At 47.7% G+C, this 16,319-nt stretch overlaps 1 protein-coding gene across 1 annotated transcript in view; it reads right to left on the bottom strand.

Annotated features, from left to right (window-relative positions):
- EHHADH (enoyl-CoA hydratase and 3-hydroxyacyl CoA dehydrogenase) overlaps positions 1-13,435 on the bottom strand; it is a 97,579-nt gene extending 84,144 nt beyond the window's left edge. The window contains exons 1-4 of the mRNA XM_069733553.1: positions 13,301-13,435; positions 9,604-9,707; positions 4,441-4,613; positions 1,915-2,026 (exon numbers count right to left, since the gene is read on the bottom strand). Of these exons, the coding sequence (XP_069589654.1) occupies positions 1,915-2,026; positions 4,441-4,613; positions 9,604-9,707; positions 13,301-13,374 (463 nt within the window). The 5' untranslated portion in view covers positions 13,375-13,435. The remainder of the gene's footprint in view (positions 1-1,914; positions 2,027-4,440; positions 4,614-9,603; positions 9,708-13,300) is intronic.
- Between the last annotated feature and the right edge of the window lie 2,884 nt (positions 13,436-16,319).

Raw genomic sequence — 16,319 nt, 5'->3', positions numbered from 1 at the left:
GAGGGAACAGAAAGGAACTACTGAGACGAGGGAGAAGATGGGAACGCTACGGAGATACGGAGGCTGGCAGGACAATATGGAGACACTGAGGCTGACGGGAGCAAGGAAAGGATATAGGAGCCGGGCAGGTACCGCAGAGGAAAAGGAACTGAAGGAACATGGCAGGAACACAGGAAACAGGCAGGCACTGCAGAGGGCGGAGGAGACCCAAGGTCAGAGAGCTAGGAATGCACAGAGACCACAGGTGACCAGAAGCACTTGTAAACACAAATGAACATCAGGCACAGAGGAGCAGCAGGAAGCAGTTTACATAGCAGCTTGGGAGCTACTTCCGGGTTACAGTCCTCCAGGATGACGGAGAGGACAGGAAAGAGCAGCCAACAGAGGAATCAGATGTGCGCACGCCCAGAGCTGAATGCGACGCGCGCGCACCCGGCGAGCTGCAGTGGGGAGAGGCGGCGGCAGCAGCAACGGCATGACACATACAAATGTTCACTCACATATAACAGACGAATGCACCAGGGTGTGAAGGTAGGGGAATAAACCAAAATTAGAGGAGGGAATGGAATTATCACACTTACAAACCCATGCAACAGTCACAGATAACTCCTCCAAACTTCTTCTCATATAACCACAAAACCACCTCTCTTCCAATCCATGCAGCATAAGCTTGCTCTGGGGATGTGTTTCAGTCAGGACCCAGATGACATAGGGGACAGCAGTGGCTAATCGAGCTCTACTGAGAGTTCAGACTCCCAGAGCTCCCAAGATGGCTGACCCTTCTCCTGCCAAAAGAAATTAACACTGTTTAAAAAGAAGGTGAAGGGCTTCTTTTTAGCGCAGGAGTAGGAGCAATCAGACGCTGTGGTCTTCTGGCTCCTCTCTGTTGCAGTAACCCATGACAGCTATAACTTTTTCGGATGACACAGGCGTATTAGGGTAGAATATTTGCAAGTTGTTGCAATTATTTTTGGGGTTTTTATTTTTACGGCATTGTGCGGTAACAGTTACCTAGCAACATGATTTTATAGGTCAGTACAATTAGGGACATACCAAATTTGCATGTTTTATTTTTATTTTTTTTTTATTATTCATGTGGTCAAAATGAAAAATAATTTAAATAGGGCCTGTAATTTGGACATCAATCTGACATCTTTATTGATACCATTTTTTAAGTGTATACATTCTTTTGATTCCTTGTTATTGCATTTTTTGGTGAAAATTGCGTTGATCGAGACGCCATACTGTTAATTTTTTTTTTTTTTCTTTCCACAGTTTTAGCGTTCGCCATATGGGACAAATACTTTTATAAATTATTAATTAAGCTGATTACGCAGAAATACCAAATATGTTATTTTGTATTTACTTATACTTTAGGAAAAAGGAAGACAATTCAAACTTTTATAAGTAGCTTTTCTATATTTTTTACAGTATTTTTAATCATTTTAAATGAGCCCTTTAAGGGGACTTGAACCTGTGATCTCTTGACCACCTATGTAATAAACAGCAATACCGTAGTATTGCAGTGCATTGTCAAATTGATAATCTCCTATGAAGCCATGCCACAGGATGGTCTTCACCGCAGATCTCACATGGTATACCAGAGGGGAGAGGGGGTCCTCAGAACTTCCTAAGCTTCTATTTAAACCAACTGGAACCCCGTAATCTCATTGAAAAAGTTGCCCGTAGCTGTCACAAGTGACAGCCGCCATGTTGAAGACTTAAATGTGACAGTGACCCCTGACAACTGCATTTAATGAGTAAAACTGATGTGATGAGAGCTAGGTACCCGCACTGCAATGCTCAGCTCCTGAGCTCATTCCATGATGTGATAGTACAAGCTGAAAATGTGGATAGAATTGCGCTAACATAGATTTTTTATTTCTATTTTATGCATAAATAAAAAATAATCACCTCGTACAATCACATCTAGAGCTGACGGAACACCAATTAACCGGGGTAGGCGTTGTGTTCCTCCGGCTGCTGGCAGAATGCCAATTAGAACTTCGGGAAGACCCACCCGGGACTGTAATCAAAAACAGCATAATGACATTCAAGACGCACAGTTATATGCAATATTATTATTTTCTCTCATTTATACAGTGTCAAGATATTTACCTACAAAACTGCAATGAAAGATTCCTTATTGATTCGCATTATTTTATGTGATTTTGAGTTTTATGACCCAATTGCTAGACAATTTTTATTTTTTTTATTAAAACAACAACAAGTAAGTTTGAAGGCTGAACGAAAAACAAAAGTAGGGTAAAAAAAATGGTGTACATGTAGAAAATAACGGTCACATCATTCAACAGGAATCTTTGTTGGAGGTGCGACAGGCTATGATTGATGGAGGATTCTGCCAAAATGTGTCTATTCGATCCTTTGCCATAAATTCAATATAATCTATTAAAGATCATTGCCACTTCGACAAACTTTGCATAAATTAATAGTAAATGCAAATATACAAAAACGTTACAATATATCTTATCACAGAAATATTTTCCTTTCTCCACTTGTGAGACACTTCTTCCCCTTCTGCACTAATTATTCATTCTGAAAAAAACAACTCAAACGTGTGTTACTCAAAGATGGAATGCCGGCTCATTGAGGAGTCAGGTTACTGCTGTTATTACAGTATATGGAGAAGGGTGCAAGAGAAGTGGTAGCAAACACAGATACATGCAGAAGGTTCTAGTCATTTATTGCACTTCAGTGTTGGATTCACAGCTACTCTGCTCAGTGAATCTTGATTCTTTGATTCAGATCCTGTATGAACTTTTCAGCTCCTCATCATCGTTGTTGAAAGCTATATGTTACGTATTTCCATTTTTATTTATCATAGTATCTGCTATTGCCTGTGAAGCTGGTTTTGCTCCTTAGTGCTCGCCCTTTCTTGGGGGACATTGCACCACAGATTAGGGGACGTGGCCTGCTCCGGTCTTCTAGTAATAGCCACCCTCAATGATCACATCTCCTTCCATGCAGTCTGAGATCAAGAGGTGGTAATACACAGGATCTGCCAAATTACAGGTCTGGTGTATTCCTCTGTGGCAGCAGGGGGAGCAGGGAGGGAGTCTGAAAGATTCTGCACCAGAGATTCTGAGGTTTTTCTCAGGCTAGCAGCCACCCGTGAATCTGAAGGAGTGAATGAGCAGGAACAGATCCTGAGAGGAAGGGGGCAAGAGGGTGTTCGGGCACACAAAGCAAGGCCAGAATACACAGGGCCTGTAGCATAGAAGGGGCCGGCCGGGTCCCCTAATCTCAGACTGCAATAAAAGATGTGATCAGGGGGTTGGCTAATACTAGAAGTCAGGAGACGGCCTGACCCCCGTTCCGTGATGTAAAGCCCCCCAGTGAGAGGAGGAGCAGAGCGCAGCAAAACCAGCGTCACAGTGAACAGCAGACACTATCAGGATTAGAAACAGCACAATGGATGTCCGCTTTATAGTTTAATGAAGGCATTTCCATGGAAACATTTTTGTTTATTATTATTTCTCCATAGTTCCCCTTTAAAAATAAGGCCATGAAAAAAGACTCACGATGCAATTTCACTCTGTAGCTAGTTAATGTTATCTACAAATGTCTAGATTTAAAAATAGGAGGCTCTACAGTTCTAGTCCTCATTCTCTCTGCAGATTTCATTTCCCAGAGGAGCAGGCAAGGCATTTAAGTCTCCTTACTCTGACATGCCGGACCTGTCTGGTCACTCTCCACAAGGAGAAACGTTACCTCTTAGATCTCAGTCTTAGCCTCTCATCTAGCCAAATTAGATTGCATACTTTGCACTGATGAGGGGCAAGAGCCCGAAACACCGGGTCTGGAAATTGGGATTCTGGTTTGGCTTTTACCCCAAATCATATTGCAAGGCTTGTTATAGGGTGGATATTGACTTGTAGGATTGCTGCTTCCAATAGGTGGCGCTAGAGTTGTAATCCTCTTCCTCTCTGAAGAGACAATGTGCAAATATAGATATAAAATGTATCCTTGTTGGCGAGCTTCCTATATCTACAATGTGGAGCAATAAGGCTATGTGCATACAGTATTCAAGCGCTTAGCAAAAAGTATATGCCTTTAAAAACTTCCAGTTTATACTTTAACGTTCACATAAGCCTCTCATTTACCAGACGGAGGCCAGAAGTGTACTCATTTGTCAACTGTGTGTCCATACTGGTTATTTTATTGTATAGAAAAGCAAAGCAGACTGCTGTTTTTTATAGTTAAAGTCATAAAACATTAATATTGTGTAATGTCCTTTTTTTTTTTTTTTTTTGCAATGGGTCCTTATAGTAGATGGATGCCCAGTAATCCATCCAGACTGTGGCCACTATGGGGTGTATACCCCATGACTGTATGCGTCCGACAGTGACCACAAACGCACGGTGTAGTTCCCTCAAATCACAGATTCGCATATAAAGAGGCACGTAGTTATACCGTTACCTGTGCACTGGCCACTCTATAGTGACAAGCCAAGGCTAGCTCAAGCCCTCCACCAAGGGCAACTCCATCAATTGCAGCCACTACCGGTTTCCGGCTAGCTTCAATTGTTGCATTGATATCTTCCAAGGAGACAATTTTTAGTGCCGAGGTGGCAAATTCACGGATGTCAGCACCTAAAACAAAAACGAACGATAATTAAAAAGCAAAAAAATAGAAAAAAACAAATCAGGGTCTTGATAGTTCTAAGCAGATACAGGGTCTCATTCACACGCTAGTGTTTAAACACGCACATGCAAAAATGGTACCGGTTGTGATGCTGTAAGAATCTGGCTGCACTCGGATGTCACCCGAGTGGAGTCCTATTTGAGCGTGTTGATTCAAACAGGGAAAAGGGAGAGTGGACCCACAGGACCGTGACGACGAACCCCTCTCGGACGAACTGACCAGGTGGACCGCCCCCTATACAGGGAGAGTTAGGGGCAGGCCCGTGAGGGACTATCGCCACGGAAGCTGGAGGATCGACTAAGATAGACGGGTACACTGTAGGCAGGGCCGTATTTAGAGTTTCTGCTGCCCTAGGCACTCTTATTAGTGCTGCCTCCCCCATTGGTGAGTATGACACTATCCGCAGTGACTTTGGCAAGAATCGCTGTTGTGAAAGTTGCCTTTTGCAGCAGATCGGGCAGTTTTTCTGCATCTGCCACGTAACTGATCACTTACAGCAACACTGCGTTTGGTTTCATTCATTCCCTATGGGATTTGCAGCACTTGCTGTGATCTGGCAAATACGGTACCATACCTCCCAACTTTTGAAGAAGGGAAAAAGGTGTAAAGGTTGCGGCGCACGTAGTGCGCCGCGGCAAATTTTAGGCCATGCCTCTGACCACACCCATTTCACAACTAATCACACCCATATCCAAGTCCCAACCACACCCATTTAGCACTGCTGATCACACTGTTTCATATACAATAATTAAAACCCAAAAAATAATATGGCCACACAATGCTCCATACTGTATAATGGTCACACATGATGCTCCATACTGTATAATGACCGCACATGATGCTCCATACTGTATAATGGCCATACATGATGCTCCATACTGTATAATGGTCACACATGATGCTCCATACTGTATAATGACCTCACATGATGCTCAATACTGTATAATGACCGCACATGATGCTCCATACTGTATAATGACCTCACATGATGCTGAATACTGTATAATGACCGCAAATGATGCTCCATACTGTATAATGACCGCACATGATGCTCCATACTGTATAATGACCTCACATGATGCTCAATATTGTATAATGACCGCACATGATGCTCCATATTGTATAATGACCGCACATGATGCTCCATACTGTATAATGACCGCACATGATGCTCCATACTGTATAATGACCTCACATGATGCTCCATACTGTATAATGACCTCACATGATGCTCCATACTGTATAATGACCTCACATGATGCTCCATACTGTATAATGACCTCACATGATGCTCCATACTGTATAATGACCGCACATGATGCTCCATAATGTATAATGACCGCACATGATGCTCCATACTGTATAATGACCACACATGATGCTCAATACTGTATAATGACCTCACATGATGCTCAATACTGTATAATGACCTCACATGATGCTCCATACTGTATAATGACCACACATGATGCTCCATACTGTATAATGACCGCACATGATGCTCCATACTGTATAATGACCTCACATGATGCTCAATACTGTATAATGACCTCACATGATGCTCCATATTGTATAATGGCCACGGCTCATATCCCCCCCCCCCCCCTCCTCCTGTATGCATGGCTCATAATTCCCCCCCCCCCCCCGTTTGCATGGCTGATGGCTCATAATTCCCCCCCCCGTATGCATGGCTGATGGCTCATAATTCCCCCCCCCTGTATGCATGGCTGATGGGTCATAATTCCTCCCCCCCCCCCCCGTATGCATGGCTGATGGCTCATAATCCCCCCCCCGTATGCATGGCTGATGGCTCATAATCCCCCCCCCCCTGTATGCATGGCTGATGGCTCATAATCCCCCCCCCCCCCGTATGCATGGCTGATGGCTCATAATTCCCCCCCCCCTGTATGCATGGCTGATGGCTCATAATCCCCTCCCCCTGTATGCATGGCTGATGGCTCATAATTTCCCCCCCCCTCCCTATGCATGGCTGATGGCTCATAATTCCCCCCCCCTCCCTGCGCATGGCTGATGGCTCATAATTCCCCCCCCCCTCCCTCCCTATGCATGGCTGATGGCTCATAATTCCCCCCCTCCCTCCCTATGCATGGCTGATGGCTCATAATTCCCCCCCCCCCTCCCTATGCATGGCTGATGGCTCATAATTCCCCCCCCCCTGTATGCATGGCTGATGGCTCATAATTCCCCCCCCTCCCTCCCTATGCATGGCTGATGGCTCATAATTCCCCCCCCTCCCTCCCTATGCATGGCTGATGGCTCATAATCCCCCCCCCCTCCCTATGCATGGCTGATGGCTCATAATTCCCCCCCCCCTGTATGCATGGCTGATGGCTCATAATTCCCCCCCCTCCCTCCCTATGCATGGCTGATGGCTCATAATTCCCCCCCCTCCCTCCCTATGCATGGCTGATGGCTCATAATCCCCCCCCCTCCCTATGCATGGCTGATGGCTCATAATTCCCCCCCCCTCCCTATCCCTCTGTCTGCATGGCTCATCTCTCCACCCCCTCCCCTTCTCCCGGGCCATCTTGCATGGCGCGGGTGGCTTACCATCCCCCCCCTCATACTCACCTGTCAGCTGCCTGTCCCACACGCCGCGCCGACATCCCTCCGGCTCCAGCTCTGTCCCGCCGCAGCGCCTTCTTCCTGAGCGGTAATGTGGTACCGCTAATTAAGGTCATGAATATGCGCATATTCATGACCTTAATTAGCGGTACCACATGACCGCTCACTCAGGACGCGCTACAGACACTGAGACCAGGCATCGCTGGAGCAGGTGAGTATCGTCTTCAAGGAGGGTGGGTGGGACTCAGAGGCGGGGAGGGGACTCTGAGACTTGGAGGTGGGGGGGGACTCGGAGGCGGGGCCGTCGGTCGCGTTTTTGACCCGGGACTTATTAAAAAAAAAAAAAAAAAACACCTTGCTCAGGTGCCGCCCCCCGCAATGTCGCCGCCCTAGGCACGTGCCCTCGCGTGCCTAGTGGCAAATACGGCCCTGACTGTAGGCAAAAAGGGACAGAGGGAACAGAAAGGAACTACTGAGACGAGGGAGAAGATGGGAACGCTACGGAGATACGGAGGCTGGCAGGACAATATGGAGACACTGAGGCTGACGGGAGCAAGGAAAGGATATAGGAGCCGGGCAGGTACCGCAGAGGAAAAGGAACACGGCAGGAACACAGGAAACAGGCAGGCACTGCAGAGAGAGGAGGAGACCCAAGATCAGAGAGCTAGGAACGCACAGAGACCACAGGCGACCAGAAGCACTTGTAAACACAAATGAACATCAGGCACAGAGGAGCAGCAGGAAGCAGTTTACATAGCAGCATGGGAGCTACTTCCGGGTTACAGTCCTCCAGGATGACAGAGAGGACAGGAAAGACAACAGAGGAATCAGATGTGCGCACGCGCAGAGCTGAATGCGACGCGCGCGCGCACCCGGCGAGCTGCAGTGGGGAGAGGCGGCGGCAGCAGCGGCATGACACAGGTGTTAGTGTTTTGGATCAGTGTACGGTCCGTGTGTTCCTTTTTACCATCATCAGTATATTTCACAGATGGATAAATAAAGAAATAAATGACAACGCTTCTCCTGTATTTTGCAATGTTGAATACATACAGACTGCAAAAATAATAAAAAAATCCTTTTGCAATAACATACTAAGTTGAGTGCCAAGTTCTTTATTTTACTGAATACATACAAGACACTGATGCTACCCATGTGCTGTAAAGGTTTTTTACAGACCCATATACTTGTATTAGCATTTTTCTTCAGTAATACCGGAGTATAATGGACAGATTTCCATGAGTTTTTCGTAAATTCATTAATGGACTGCTGGACATATTTGATTTGTGGAGGTTATTCTGTCCTCAGGGCCTGTGGCTGCAAATATGGCTCTGTGAGATGCTGAATCTCTTCACCCTACTTACAATTGGCGACGTTCGCAGATAGCTTAACTCAGCTGCCGGCACACATGTTATGAAGAATCCAGAAGAGACTTTGATTTCTTTAAGAATTCTTGTTAAATGCATACAAACAGTAGCAGGTAAAAAAGACTTTCTTCAGACAAACTGAAAGCACATGTGCCTCTAATGAAGCCAAGAGGGAGACTAAGACACAGGGAGAAGAAGGAAGTAACATGCCACCCCAGAGGGAGACAGATGGGACAAACTTCATTTAAAGGGAGGATTTGAGCTATGCAAAACACAGGAACACATAGCAACAATAAACAATATGAGAAACTGCAATACAGCATGTAAAATGTACAGGACAGTCTGTAAAATGTCTCATTCATGGGACATAACAGAGGTCCTTGTGAGCGCACTTCAGCGACCCTGAGAATAGGTGAGAATTTGCTAAGATGGGATGATCCCTTTAAGGCAGTGATGACTGCGCATTTGGAAGCCTCTAAGTAGAGGATGATATTTAGACAACACGGCTCTGACATTGTAAGGTTACCTGCACACATGGCGGATTCCATGCAGTGTATCTGCAGATAAACAGCATGTGTCATATGGGGCTTTTGTTGAAAATTTGCCACTGATTAACTATACATGTTATATGTATAAGGTAACTATACATTACAAAATAATGAAATCCATAATGAAAACTATTATTATTATTAGTGAGATGCAGATTTTAAAAAATGTAAATCAGAGAAAATTTGTACAAAGAGCATTTCTGACATATCAACTTACCTACTACTGTATTCCAATGTGGATTTCAGGCACACAAATCTGCCGCACGTACACCATGTCTGCATTTACCCTAAAGCACTAATGCCACGGCTCACGCTACACTCAGCATCTCTATATCTATAAATGGTGGCCTTGGATCCAGCGTTATTTCGCTGATGGCAGGTTTCCGGCATCTTCATGCTCGCTAGCCAATAAAAAGTAATCCTATAACAATAAAGCATACCGGCACTGAACTTTCCATTGGCCCCTGACAGCACAATGGCCTTCACCGACGGGTCTTTACTGGCTTCTCCAAACTCCTTCACTATTGCATGACGAACAGAAGAGCTGAGAAAGAAAAGAAACAAGAGGAAAGACAAATTAAGGATTTCAGTGTATTAAAGGGAACCTGTCAGCAGGACTGTGCACAGTAACCTACAGGCAGTGTCAGGTCAGCGCCATTATACTGATTACAATGATACCTGGTGATGAAATCTGTCTTGTGGCTGTTTCTTAATCTTTATTTTTAGTTTTGTGTTAATGATATGCTCGTGCCTTAAGGCAGTTTGTTTTAGGGCTCTTTCACACGTCCTGATATTTCCAGTACTGGAGATATCAGTGTCCGTGTATTTTATACATGTGGCAACCATGTGCCGTATCAGTATCACAAATACTGGCGCCTGAGATAAGCTGGCACAGTTCACTCTGTTGTCAGACGCCGGGTGCTCAAGACAGCTCACATCGTTGTCCCCAGCTCTGCCTGCGATCAGCGTGAGCGGGGGACAATGTCGAGTGTTATATTCAAGTGTAAAATTAAGAATAAAATAAAAAACAATATCCCTCACCTGTCTGAAGTTGAAAGAGTCCAGAGTGTCCCACGCCATAATCCGTCTGTGCGACATTTGCTGTGCTAAATGAGATCACAACTAGGACTGTGAAAAAAACATCTTACGGTGCAGCACAGAGCTCATTGAAGTCCTGGCTGGGAACGCAGCCTCAGCGACCAGCAGTAACCACGATGACGTCACTGCCGGTCACTGAGGGTATGTTCACACGTTCAGGATTTCCATCCTTTTTTTTTCAGGACAGTTTTTTTAAAAAACTGCAGCTCTTGGCAGAAAACGCAGGTCCTTTTTTTGGTCCTTTTTTTGTCCTTTTTTGATGCGTTTTTTGATCCTTTTTTTATGCAGTTTTCTATGCAGAGACTGTGTTTCCTAGGAAGCTTTTTAGGGCTAAAATGGCTGAAAATACCCTAACCCTACCCCTAACCCTAACCCTACCCCTAACCCTACCCCTATTCTAACCTTAGTGAAAAAAAAAAAAAAAAATTCTTAATTTTTTTATTGTCCCTACCAATGGGGGTGACAAAGTGGGGGGGTGTCATTAACTATTTTTTTATTTTGATCACTGAGATATAACCTATCTCAGTGATCAAAATGCACTTTGGAGCGAATCTGCCGGCCGGCAGATTCGGCGGGCGCACTGCGCATGCGCCCGCCATTTTGCAAGATGGTGGCGCCCAGGGAGAAGACGGCCGGACGGACACCGGGACGCCGGGTAAGTATAAGGGGGGGAGATTAGGGCACGGGGGGGGGCATTGGAGCACTGGGGGGGGGCATCGGAGCACGGGGGGGCGGGATCGGAGCACGGGGGGGCAGCCACACTCCGCCCACGCACTTCCGCCCGCTCCCCCGCACTTCCTGCTGCAGCGGTTCTGCACATCAAATCGCAGTAAAACCCGCAGATATATTTTTGATCTGCGGGTTTTACTGCGATTTTGACCTCACAATGGAGGTCTATGGGTGCAGAACCGCTGCGGTTCAGGAAAAAGAAGTGACATGCTCCTTCTTTTTTGCCGCAGCTATTCTGCGCGGCTTTTTAAACGAAATTACGGACCATGTGCACAGTAGTGACTGTTTTCCATAGGGTTACATTGTTATGTACCCTGCATGGAAAACTGCTGCGGAACCGCAGCGGCAATACCGCTGCGGTTCCGCAGTAAAAAACGCACTGTGTGAACATGGCCTGAAGCTGCGCTCGCAGCAGCTCATTCATCAGTGGTTCTCAGCCTGGATGGTTGCATCTTGGCACCGTCCAGGTTGAAAACTATTTATCGCAGACAAGGATTACAGAGTGGGGCAGAACGACTGACAGGTGATGGATATGGTTGTTTTTTATTGGACAATGGCTTCAATAAAATGGGTGTTACGTGGGTATAACTGTGTTTGTTATTTTTAAATTAAAAAAGGACCGTATTTTCAGGCGTATAAGACGACCCCCAACGTTTCCAGTTAAAATATAAAATCTTCTCAAAAGTCGGGGGTTGTCTTATATGCCGGGATGACGAGGTGAGGGAGCGCCTCACCAGGAAGGTGTAAGTGAAGCAAACTGTCAGCGTCTGGGATGCCAGGGGTATGCAAATAAGAGAGAGAGAGCGGTGCTGTGCCTAGAAAAACACTCCTCTTTCACTCATCTGGCTCGCCCTTGTATCCTATTATTTCCTTCTCTGCCTCTGCTTCACTTACACCTTCCCGGTGAGGTGCCCCCTCACCTCGTCATTGAGGTCGCTCCCCCCACAATATGCGGCGACCGCAGATTACTCCGCACCTGCCCTATAAGACGACACCTGGCGTATAAGACGATACCTGACTTTTGAGAAGATTTAAGGGTTAAAAAGTAGTCTTATACGCCAGAAAATACAGTATGTTTTTTTCATTTAAATAAAAGGACTTTATTCTGGCTGTGTGTTTATTTACAATATAACTATAGTATTAGTAATGGATTGGTGTCTTATAGAAGCCTCTCCATTACTAATCCGTGGGCTTGATGTCACCTGACAATACATAGGTGACATCAACCCCACAAATATGAACCCCACTTGCCACCTCCAGGGATGCGCCTTTTTGGGGGCAGCTGAGAACTTCTATTTTTAGTTAAAAAAAAAAAAAAAAATCACTGCACACATACGAGTTGAAAATTATGCTTCAAGTGAGAATTTATTAATATTGATTGCTGAAGCGACAGGCAAAATGACGTTTCGGCCAGTTAATAGCCTTGATCACATAGTCGCCATTTAACGAAGCATCTTAGGTCAAAGAGAGTTATTATTCCTGTGTAGTATTTCATACAATATGATATGGTGTATCCCCTCAAGGAGAGATGCATACAGGGATCTTTACACAGGTGCTGCAAAAGAAGGTTCCACACATACTGTAGGTTCTGGTGTGGAGGTGTCGCTATCCGTTAGTGGCACAGTGGTAGATACGGTAGCGTCAGCTTCTACCACTGAGGATTCATACAAATGTATGTACGTACTGCATCCATAGGATGGGGATATGCATATGTCACCCCATGCAGGACGTGCTTCTATAGCAGCACCCCGAATGTCGGCTACAGGCGCACCCATTGATTGCCCCATAGGCATAGGGCTGCAGTACAGCACAGCTGATTGTCAGGGAGCGCCATAGTTGGGGGGAAAGTTAGAAGAGACTGTAGCGCCCCCTTCATTATCAGGATCAGTGGGGTCCCACAGGTCAGATACCTACCAATCATACACGGATATGCCCACTCTGGGAGATTGGGAAACTGCATGTACAAATGTTAGAAGAGCGATCACTCAAACCATCCAGTCACGAGGCTCTGCACTGACAGTTTAGCACAAGTCATGTAACCTGTATACAGCTGATAGCATTTCTTCCCTTTACTTGTGATCAGCAGCCTGCAGCTATTAACACACTACAACTCCCAGCAGGCTTAGCACTGACTACAGCCTAGTCTTTCAGCTCACATAGCTTGTCACAAATCCAGCAGCTTCCCTGCTGTTGTGGCACTACAATCACAAGCAAGTCATGGCTGCACTGGATAATATATTGCTCAACTATAGCCGCATTAAAGCCACAGGACCGCCGATGCATGCTGGGAGATGTAGTTCCAGCAGTTACCTCAATGCATTAACAGGAGGGTGGTTGATGGTGATCACGGCCACTGTCTGGGCCAGCCGCCGAGTCGCTGCCATGTTCTCTGCCTTCACCTGAGCCAGGAGCAAAGTTCACAGCTACAACCAGGCTGAAAAGGCACCAATAACAATCCTCCCCTTTTCCTAAACCAATCACAAAAGTAGCTACAACGCATGCAAACCAATCGGTAACTTTGTAGGTGTGGCCAGGGTCAGGGAACTTCCTACTTACAGTCACGGTGTGCAAAGTGTTGAGTGCTATATGAAGAGACTGTGACCACAGAGAACCACCAGCCTGACACCCGTCTGTGACTGCAGAGAACCACCAGCCTGACACCTGTCTGTGACTGCAGAGAACCACCAGCCTGACACCTGTCTGTGACTGCAGAGAACCACCAGCCTGACACCTGTCTGTGACTGCAGAGAACCACCAGCCTGACACCTGTCTGTGACTGCACAGAACCACCAGCCTGACACCTGTCTGTGACTGCAGAGAACCACCAGCCTGACACCTGTCTGTGACTGCACAGAGCCACCAGCCTGACACCTGTCTGTGACTGCAGAGAACCACCAGCCTGACACCTGTCTGTGACTGCACAGAACCACCAGCCTGACACCTGTCTGTGACTGCAGAGAACCACCAGCCTGACACCTGTCTGTGACTGCACAGAACCACCAGCCTGACACCTGTCTGTGACTGCAGAGAACCATCAGCCTGACACCTGTCTGTGACCGCACAGAACCACCAGCCTGTGACTGCCGAGAACCACCAGCCTGACACCTGTCTGTGACTGCAGAGAACCACCAGCCTGACACCTGTCTGTGACTGCACAGAACCACCAGCCTGACATCCGTCTGTGACCGCAGAGAACCACCAGCCTGACACCTGTCTGTGACTGCAGAGAACCACCAGCTTAACACCTGTCTGTGACTGCAGAGAACCATCAGCCTGACACCTGTCTGTGACTGCAGAGAACCACCAGCTTAACACCTGTCTGTGACTGCACAGAACCATCAGCCTGACACCTGTCTGTGACAGCAGAGAACCACCAGCCTGACACCTGTCTGTGACTGCAGAGAACCACCAGCCTGACACCTGTCTGTGACTGCAGAGAACCACCAGCCTGACACCTGTCTGTGACTGCACAGAACCACCAGCCTGACACCTGTCTGTGACTGCACAGAACCACCAGCCTGACACCTGTCTGTGACTGCACAGAACCACCAGCCTGACACCTGTCTGTGACCGCAGACAACCATCAGCCTGACACCTGTCTGTGACTGCAGAGAACCATCAGCCTGACACCCGTCTGTGACCGCAGAGAACCACCAGCCTGACACCTGTCTGTGACTGCAGAGAACCATCAGCCTGACACCTGTCTGTGACTGCAGAGAACCATCAGCCTGACACCTGTCTGTGACCACAGAGAACTACCAGCCTGACACCTGTCTGTGACTGCAGAGAACCACCAGCCTGACACCTGTCTGTGAACGCAGAGAACCACCAGCCTGACACCTGTCTGTGACCGCAGAGAACCACCAGCCTGACACCTGTCTGTGACCGCAGAGAACCACCAGCCTGACACCTGTCTGTGACCGCAGAGAACCACCTGCCTGACACCTGTCTGTGACCGCAGAGAACCATCAGCCTGACACCTGTCTGTGGCCGCAGAGAACCACCAGCCTGACACCTGTCTGTGACCGCAGAGAACCACGAGCCTGACACCTGTGACCGCAGAGAACCACCAGCCTGACACCTGTCTGTGACTGCAGAGAACCACCAGCCTGACACCTGTCTGTGACTGCAGAGAACCACCAGCCTGACACCTGTCTGTGACTGCACAGAACCACCAGCCTGACACCTGTCTGTGACTGCAGAGAACCACCAGCCTGACACCTGTCTGTGACTGCACAGAACCACCAGCCTGACACCTGTCTGTGACTGCAGAGAACCATCAGCCTGACACCTGTCTGTGGCCGCAGAGAACCACCAGCCTGACACCTGTCTGTGACCGCAGAGAACCACGAGCCTGACACCTGTGACCGCAGAGAACCACCAGCCTGACACCTGTCTGTGACTGCAGAGAACCACCAGCCTGACACCTGTCTGTGACTGCACAGAACCACCAGCCTGACACCCGTCTGTGACCGCAGAGAACCACCAGCCTGACACCTGTCTGTGACTGCAGAGAACCACCAGCTTAACACCTGTCTGTGACTGCAGAGAACCATCAGCCTGACACCTGTCTGTGACTGCAGAGAACCACCAGCTTAACACCTGTCTGTGACTGCACAGAACCATCAGCCTGACACCTGTCTGTGACAGCAGAGAGCCACCAGCCTGACACCTGTCTGTGACTGCAGAGAACCATCAGCCTGACACCTGTCTGTGACTGCACAGAACCACCAGCCTGACACCTGTCTGTGACTGCACAGAACCACCAGCCTGACACCTGTCTGTGACCGCAGACAACCATCAGCCTGACACCTGTCTGTGACTGCAGAGAACCATCAGCCTGACACCCGTCTGTGACCGCAGAGAACCACCAGCCTGACACCTGTCTGTGACTGCAGAGAACCATCAGCCTGACACCTGTCTGTGACTGCAGAGAACCATCAGCCTGACACCTGTCTGTGACCACAGACAACCATCAGCCTGACACCTGTCTGTGACTGCAGAGAACCACCAGCCTGACACCTGTCTGTGACCGCAGAGAACCACCAGCCTGACACCTGTCTGTGACCGCAGAGAACCACCAGCCTGACACCTGTCTGTGACCGCAGAGAACCACCTGCCTGACACCTGTCTGTGACCGCAAAGAACCATCAGCATGACACCTGTCTGTGGCCGCAGAGAACCACCAGCCTGACACCTGTCTGTGACCGCAGAGAACCACGAGCCTGACACCTGTCTGTGACCGCAGAGAACCACCAGCCTGACACCTGTCTGTGACTGCAGAGAACCACCAGCCTGACACCTGTCTGTGACCGCAGAGAACCACCTG

The sequence above is a fragment of the Ranitomeya imitator genome, chromosome 7 (genome assembly GCF_032444005.1).
Source record: "Ranitomeya imitator isolate aRanImi1 chromosome 7, aRanImi1.pri, whole genome shotgun sequence".
In the NCBI taxonomy this organism is placed as follows: Eukaryota; Metazoa; Chordata; class Amphibia; order Anura; family Dendrobatidae; genus Ranitomeya; species Ranitomeya imitator.
This window is presented reverse-complemented; position numbering and strand designations above follow the sequence as displayed.